General features: G+C 33.2%; 2 protein-coding genes across 2 annotated transcripts in view; one reads left to right on the top strand and one right to left on the bottom strand.

Moving 5' to 3' along the window:
* Positions 1-406: 406 nt before the first annotated feature.
* Positions 407-2,048, bottom strand: LOC119832334. The gene is made up of 3 exons (XM_038355998.1): positions 1,832-2,048; positions 1,606-1,758; positions 407-1,009 (listed from the first exon to the last, which is right to left on the bottom strand). Exons 1-3 carry the CDS (start codon positions 1,835-1,837, stop codon positions 809-811), a joined length of 360 nt encoding a protein of 119 aa, XP_038211926.1. The 5' UTR covers positions 1,838-2,048; the 3' UTR covers positions 407-808.
* A 260-nt stretch (positions 2,049-2,308) lies between these two features.
* Positions 2,309-8,943, top strand: part of LOC119832317 (rho GDP-dissociation inhibitor 1) — a 7,826-nt gene continuing 1,191 nt past the window's right edge. Inside the window, exons 1-3 of the mRNA XM_038355979.1 lie at positions 2,309-2,474; positions 3,757-3,960; positions 6,427-6,536. Coding sequence (XP_038211907.1) covers positions 3,765-3,960; positions 6,427-6,536 — 306 coding nt within the window. The 5' untranslated portion in view covers positions 2,309-2,474; positions 3,757-3,764. The remainder of the gene's footprint in view (positions 2,475-3,756; positions 3,961-6,426; positions 6,537-8,943) is intronic.

Genomic DNA, 8,943 nt, shown 5'->3' with positions numbered 1-8,943 from the left:
AATTATTGGTATGTTTTCATTCATTATTCTGACATTAGTCAGAACTTTTTACTTTTTGTATGTTAGATATATGAAAATAGGTATTAAGTCCTATTATTAATTAATAAAATGATAATACCCTTATAAATTAATGATAACTTTTTTGGTAGGGTTGCCAGCTATACTGTTAAAACTGTCACTACATCATACTTTTATCGTAGCAGAAATGTATGCAAACATTATTATTTTAGTCAGTTGGCACTTAGTGTACAGCAGCCTTAAAGAAATAGAAACAAAAAATGTGAGGCGGACTGGCGACACTTAAGGTTCTGAACAAATAAGCTACAAACTACAAAAAACATAGATCAATGATCACCCCCAAAAATATTGCAAATGAAAAACATATTCTTTTCAATTTCTTTAATTGTCAACTAATCGTATTTTTCTATAAATGTTACTATCCTTATTCTATCTACAATAGTCCTATTTACAATACAAACTCTAATCTTGAGAACATAATCAGAAAATATCAAGTTAATATAATCCTTTTACATTCCTTTACAATTAAACAAAATATGTATAACAAAATTGACATAATTTTTTGGTCTTTTGTTCACACTACTGTTTAAGTAAATAAATTTTCAAACATCTGATCAACAATATAACAAGGTATAAATTAGAAACTGTAATGATTATAACATAAGTAGATATATATAACTAATATTGATTTCATACAAAAAAAGCCCTTCATTAAAGAAATTAAAAGGTAAGAAGATAGAGGGTCTAAATATTTTTCAGTTAAGTTCCCTTAATTCTCCTTCAGTTTATATTACTTCTTCAGCCCTCGCATTCGTAGCTCTAATTCCAAGTAAGCCCTCATGGATGGATCATCCACCATTTTCAATATTTTCTCAGCTATTTCTGGACCAGCATTCTCCATTTTTTGTGTTAATGCTTCAGCCCATACAATAAACACACAATTGGCACAACCAGACTGGCAGCATGCAGTGGGAGGTTCATTTAGTGAAGCCTGTAATTATGGTTAAGATGTTTCTAGAAAATTATCTCGTGAACTGAAAGTAAGTTTAATGTTAACAAAACTTTTGTTACTATGATGGATTTAAAAGGACTTTATGTGTTGTATGTTTTTTTATTTATATATTGTATCTTAATAGCAAGAATTTGAAATATTTGCCATATTTAGATTAGACTACTGTTTGTTGCTTATTTAGAATAATTTCTAGTCTTTATTTATTTTACAATATAAATAGTATAAAACATAAATAAGGCTGCTTTTGTTAATTCTTTATGAACAGAATTACATACGTAACTTATGTAATTTTATACAAACATACATTATGTACCCAAAGACTATAAGATATGGCTGTTATATTACAATCAATAAAAACATTGAATTATTAAAATTGATTGTCATATAACAGGCAAAATTGTAATTATTGTTATTTCATGGTTTGAAATATGGTTTCTAAATTCTTATATTAACCTGCAGCAGGTTAATTGACTCTCTTTATGCAATACTTTCGATAATTTCAAAGTTAGTAAGCACTATTAAGCAGTACAAACATTGAGATAGCTTATTAGATTTCTACTGAATTAAATACTTACATTTGTTTTGATTCTCTCAATTTCTTTTTCCTTTTCATCATCGGAATCGGCTGTGTTTGTGTATGGTCGAAAACTATTTAAAGAACTTTGCGCCACTGGATTTATTATGTTGTAACTATCAGTTACTCTTTTTAAATTTAATAATCTATATTTCTGAAATAAATAAAACGTTTTTTCTCAGAAAGAACATTTCAATTTCATAAATACTTAAAGAATAGAAACTTACAAGCATATCTGTAGGTAAAATTTTAGAATGTATAATATTATATCACATTTACGTACTCATATTCAATTAGATGTTGCTGCTTATTCGATGTCTAACAAGTAACATTATATTTTATTTGATTAGAAATATTTACTACGTATATTATAATAATAAATATAACATTGTGTTTTGAAATTTGATTTTTGAATTTTAGTTTTTTGACGTTTTGACCGCTTTGACCTTTTGACACTGTGTCACAGACCACGGGAAATCACAGATTTCAATAGGTTAGGAATTTTAAAAGGATATGTTATTGTAAAATAGAAATAGCTGATTCTAAATGAAACATTACATGCAAAGTAAAAAAAAAATGATAAAATGTAAAACGATATAACGTTTATAATTGATATTTTATTATTCCCAATATCCATAGACAAATAAAGCTCCTCCGACAACCATAGACGACAGAGACGCTTACTCTATGAATAAAGAACGAAGTTACCTACCGGAAGCATTGTGTACGTCAGTCATTTTTGATCTATAGATTTTTTACAAATTAGAATTTTCTTTCCTTATTTCTTACATACATTTTCTAAATAAATAACATAGGTGCTACAATTTGATTGTGAACATTATTTTATATTGATCTTACATTAATTATAAGGTAAGCAAACTAACTTCTATGGACTTGATTTTCTTACCCTAACGCTGGAATGACGAAGCCGATAATGTCCTCTGTTATTGTATATCGTATCACGGCAATAGATATAAATAACTATGTCGCATGGGTGCTTTGTAACTATCTTATTTTCCAGCTATTAATTTCATAGGGTGGAGGGCGGTTCCAGAAAGTGCGGTAACCAAATTCGATTATAGTTCTTCGATCTTTATCACGAAATATGATTCATTATAAACTTACCATTCCTGGAGTTGCATTCAGTATGGACTCATTAGAATACAATAAAATATTTGATACTTCATTAAAAATAGTATGTCGGATTATTTGTAACTGAAGTCTATTTCCTTTACGGATTCAATATAAAATCAACTAATTTTCGTTTTTCTCCCTATAATATTATTTGTATACCCTAATCGTATATAACCAAGTTGATGTTTAATATCATATTGATATAGGGAACATATTTTAATTGGCTGTCTATACACATAATTCCTATAACTTAAGTCTTATAACATATCTTCTGATTTAAATACAATGCTGTATAATGAAGTGGCTAGATGGTTGATTAGGTAAATAGATGGTTGATTGGGTTAACATACCTTTTACCATATTATATTTCTAAAGAAATGATACACTGTATGTAGGTATTTATTTTACCAAAAAAACAATTTTTTTTTACTTGTAATGAAAAGTCAACACAGGACAAAAAGAAACAGATTTGTTGCATTATCAGCTAGTAATGCAGTTATTGATGTGAAGAAAGAGAACCTGAAGTTAGAGAAAACAAGATACTCATTAGTAAATGTGTGTGTTAGAGAGCAGTGACAAATAATTACCTATTGCAGCAGTTAAGAATGATGTTGAATTATTGTCTCATTTTGTATTGAGTGTGTGGATTAATTATTATCAATGGTTTTTCCTGTTTACATTGTCTTTATATAGTTTGTTAGTTTCAGTCAAATAATATAATGAATAGATTGATTTTTGAATTGGCCCTGTGACCTTTTTAAAATTGCTTAGTAAATACAAAAAAAAAATGCATTATGACCATTAAAAAGCACATCTAAACAAAGTGGTTTATTGAATGTTTGAATTTGAATTTGAATTGATTGGGTAGTTCCTTAATGGTAAATCCTACTGCTTTAGTAGGTTTATTCTTTACTACCAAATACTATTAATATTCAACACTATTTCTCATATCTACTCTCCGTATATTGTAAATTGTTTAGTATCAAAATATATATTTTAACAAACAAACATATTCTAGCCCAAAACATGTCCGGTGAACCAGACGTAGCTCGCACTCCCGAAGAGGAAACCGAAACTGAGGAGGAGGAGATCAAATCCTCTTACAAACCTCCGCCAGAGAAGACGATTGAGGAGATCTTGGCCGCTGACCAGGAGGATGAGTCGTTGAGGAAGTACAAGGAGGCATTGCTGGGACAGGTGCAGGCTGGCCCTGTTATTGTTGGTATGTGTCGGTAAATTTAAATCCTCCTTACTAGTACTAGTACTACTCCTCCCCAGCTCCACCCACCCTTTTCTAGTTTTGAACTTTTTCCTATGCAAGAGAAGATAAATCTGGCACACGAAAAATCTTTAATATCTGTTGAGCCGTTTTTGAGTTATTGATAGAGTAACTAAAGCTACTAATTCTTAAAGTTATTTATGGTTGTGCAATTGCAAAGTGCAATTTTTTATGAAAACAACCTATTTAAGAAATTTTGAATAATTTTTTTTTCTATTCTTTCAAAATGTCTCATTTATAAAACATTTCAATGCTATAAAACTAAAAGTTAAATACAACCTTTTTTATTAAAGATGTAGGGGTCAGTTTTATTTTGTCAGTATATATGACTAGCCTTTGCTTGCGGCGTTAAATTCAGTTTAGGCATACAAAGGGAGTAGGGACAGATAGAAAGCAACTGTTTTATACTATGTCGTGATGAATTCTAGTTTATTGAAATAAATTATAGGCAATATGTATGTATTGCCTGGTTTCAGTGTTAACAACAACAGTCTAGGCTAACAAATATTAAAACCAAAATGTTTCATTTAAAATTGTTCAATTTGAATTCATTTGCCTATAAATCTACAGCTGTTTTGTTATTACAAATGGGCTCTTAAAATTTATTCACGTTTCTTGTTCTATCTATGGCTATGGCTGATATTTCACAAAATTATGCCAAATAACTACTTGATATAAAAAAAAATCATTTAAAACTATAACATTTAATACAGTTTGAAGTGGTTTCATACATCATGTGACATGAGATTTTAGTGTTTGTAAGATAGTGATTTATTTGAGTTTACTTGGAGATTCTAAGGTTAGGTTTGTCACTCCATAACTCTATGGATTTACCAATTATTGGCTTGATACTGTTTATGTTTGATAGGAAATTCTCGTCATTTGATCTCATTTTAGGAATCTGGAATGGTACCTCCTTCTCAATAACCCTTTTGTGGACCTTTTTTGGGACCTTTTTTGGTCCTTTATTGTGGGCGAGCATTATTTTGTTCTCTTGTAAAAGACCTCTTTTATTTGTCAATCAAACTAGAGTCATACTATACTGGCACCTCGCTACAGTAGCTTGCGATACATGTCCGTTAGTAATTGAACAAAATTTATCAACAGCACGATATTCCATTTACACATTCTCGAATATCCTATCTTATCTGCGGCGCTATCGCGTAGTCCTTCACCGTTTGTTGTTAAATAATATTTTGGTAGATCTATTATCTATCAATTCCTTTTTATCTTTGTAACTTTCAAACGAGACAACCCGAAAGTGTTCTCGTTTTTAACCGACTTAAAAAAGGAGGAGGTCCTCAATTTGACTGTATTTTTTGTGTTTTTTACTTCATAACTTTAAGTATCCTAACGCTCAAATGGCGACCATAAAATAAAATGAACTCGGAAAGTCATAAAATGGTGTCGGATGGAGATGAAAATATACGTGATTTATGCCGGGATCCGTCTGTAAGTCTAGACTGCTATTACAGCTTAGTGCATTGACTAGTTTTAGGATAATCACACGAGTCACGTGGTGAGATGTATATATTTTTGGTTCACTAATGCGATGTTATTCGGATGGTCCTTAGCACGTAATATGACCTCATCGGAGGCATGATTAATTTCATAGTATTTGATGATATCGTTGTGTTATGTAGTTACTAGTTGACTTTTGTGTCTTTGTCCGTGTGTGTCGTAGTAAGAATTTTCTGTCTTGTCCGATAAATTTAAAAATGAAATGTGAGCTTATAGAGAATCTGATCAAAACCAGTACTAACGAACTAAAACCGGATATGACAGTTTTGTTACTGTTAAGTTTTCCCATATATTTCCATACTAGTTTTCTGCCCTGATGAATTAACAGTTTCCTACTGGTCAAACACTTGACCGCCTCCTTGGTACAGTGGTTAACGCGTGACCATAGAACCGAGGGGTCCTGGGTTCAATTCCCGGTGGGGACGCAAAAAAAAAATGTCTCGATCTGGCAGGACACAGAAGGCTGATCACCTACTTGTCTGTAGGTAAAGAAAATCGATCAGTGAAACAGATGTACATCATCTGCCCCATACCCAACTAGGGGACACGGGACTTCACTTATTTACTAGTCAAACACCACGCTCTACGATTAAGCGAAAGAAAGCGGGTTTTTTTTTAATTATCTGTTCTTTTTATTTATATTGATTTTGCATTAAATTCGACTAACCGTATAATACTCGCCGTCCGCCCCGGCCTCGCCCGTGGTACGATTTATTTCTCTCGAGATAATCCCTACTTATGCCTTAACAAAAATAAAAAAAAAAATGGCTGACTTGGTTGAGCCATTCTCGAGTTTTACGTTTATTATATGCGCTATTTACATGTGACGATTAATTTTTATCATTATTATTTTTCATATGTTATACTAACGGTGGCCGATATTTGCAGACGCGAACGACCCGAGGAAGGTGATCGTCAAGAAGCTAGCGCTCTGCGTCACCGACCGGGACGATCTGGAGCTCGACCTGTCTGGGGACCTCACCGATCTCAAGAAGCAGGTGCGTTCTTTTTTATTTTTTTTTTTGTGTTTTTTTTTTTTTGTAAATTAAGACTTGAACCTGTTGTAGACAAGCTGATATTATATACTGCATTGTTTACAATCTCGGTAAATTGAAAAAAATATATATTGTATTATGTTGGTCAATATGGTACCGAAATATCTAATAATGTACACCGGATAAATATATATCACAACATAGTATGAAACAAAGTTGCTTTCTCTGTCCCTGTGTCCCTGTGTATGCTTAAATCTTTATAACTACCCAACGGATTTTGGTGAGGTTTTTCATTAACAAATATTGATATGATTTAAAAGAGACGTTTGTATTACACCACTCCGACTGAACGCGTGCGATCATCATCATCATCATCATCAGCCCATATATGTTCCCACTGCTGGGACACAGGCCTCCTATGAGGGTTCAGGCCATAATCTACCACGCTGGCCAAGTGCGGGTTGGCAGATGTCACATGTCGTCAAACTTTTTGATTCTCGGACATGCCGGTTTCCTCACGATGTTTTCCTTCACCGTGAGCAGTGGTGATGTTATTCTACATGCGCAGATAAATTGAAAAATCAATTTATTTCCTGCACGCTCGCCCGGTCTCGAACCCCGACTTATGATTTTGAAGTCCGAGGTTCTCACCACGGAGCCACCACTGCTTCTGCAATCGGTTCAGAAGTTTTTGCGTGAAAGAGTAACAAACATACACACATCCTTACAAACTTTCGCGTTTATAATATTAGTAGGATTCTTATGAGCACATTTAAATGTGATATAATTGTATATTAAATTAATGATATTGTTGTATTTCCGCACCATATGATTTATCCTCATCTAGCATAAACCATAGAACGGGTTCGCGCTTCCTGTTAGCTCGCGTTCCGTTGAAATGTATTTTATTTGTTTCACGGAAACGTAACGATATTATCCGTTTTCAATTGAATGATTCGATTCCTCTCACATATTATGCACTAGCTTGCCGCCCGCGGCTTTGCGTGACTTGTGATCGGAAAAGATGGATAGTGCCCCGGGGGTTGTTGTGGAGATAGGCGCATTCAAACATAGAAACAAACAATTCTTTGCGTAATGAATTAGTATAGATTCAAGAGATACTTTTATTACCCATTCCGCGAGTATGAACAACTAGCTGCGCTCCGCGGTTTCACCCGCGTAAGTCCGTATCACGTAGGAATATCGGGATAAAAAATTGCCTTATGTTATTCCAGTTGTCCAGCTCTCCACGTACCAAATTTCATTGCAATCGGTTCAGTAGTTTTTGCATAAAAGAGTAACAAACACACACACATCCTTACAAACTTTCGCATTATAATATTAGTAGGAGTAGGATAGGATAGGAAGTAGTAGTATTCATATATAGCGTAATTGTGTGTGTTAGTCCGTTATAAAAACAACTATACCTTATACGGTAAGGGGCTGTGATTAATCTTTTACTTCTTTTAATTCTGAAATTTTTGGCGCCAAACAGAAATAAGATAGTCTAACGACTATTTAAACTTCAAGCGTTTGACAGTTCGCGCGAAAGTATGAGGTTACAAACACAAAAAAATAAAGATACGGTCGAATTGATAACCTCCTACTTTTTATAAAGTCGGTTGAAAGTGCATCCGTCGATACGTGATATATATTTTTATAGGACACGTTCTAGCGATAAATTGAAAAAATAATTGAAATAGTTACCGACACGACGGTCTGTGTCGATTGTAAGGAAACGTGTGTTCCTTATAGGGATGTGCGATCTCACTTATATTATAGACGCGAAAGTATTTGAGGATGGACGTATGTAAGTATGTTCGTTTGTTGGTAACCATTAACGTGAAAACCACTGAACGAAATTGATGATATTTGGCAGCGATGTAGCTCATTCACCTGATTTAAATATGAGTTATAGAAATACATCATCATCGTCATTGATGAATGAATTCTGGGCTGTTACTTACGGTTTTAAACAAGGTTAAAAAATATACTTACAAAAAAATGTATGTAAGCGATATTATCATTTTATCGAAATAAATGTTAAAATTCATTTTACGAGTTGTTTTACGCGATTAAATTCAGAAAATAAAATGTACGAAACTAAATCGCCGTTACATAATTATTAATTACCACATATAATATATGGATTACAAAATTAACACACAAACAAATCTGTAATAATTAAATAACAAGACATATATATTACAACGTTTCATCATTTACACATACGACAAATTTAACGCAACCGAACAGACAGCCCGTCAAACGGTTAATGACAGAGTGGACAGGTGCACTCTGCACCTCGTGTCGCGTGCTGGCCCAGTGCCAGGGCATCCAGGTCGATCTAGATATATCTAGGTATCCTCACACACTACTGGGCGTGTCGGATTGTGATGAGTGTGAGCTT

This window comes from Zerene cesonia, chromosome 15 (genome assembly GCF_012273895.1).
Source record: "Zerene cesonia ecotype Mississippi chromosome 15, Zerene_cesonia_1.1, whole genome shotgun sequence".
Classification (NCBI taxonomy): domain Eukaryota; kingdom Metazoa; phylum Arthropoda; class Insecta; order Lepidoptera; family Pieridae; genus Zerene; species Zerene cesonia.
The sequence above is the reverse complement of the archived record's forward strand: the minus strand, read 5'-3'. Positions and strand labels throughout refer to the sequence as shown.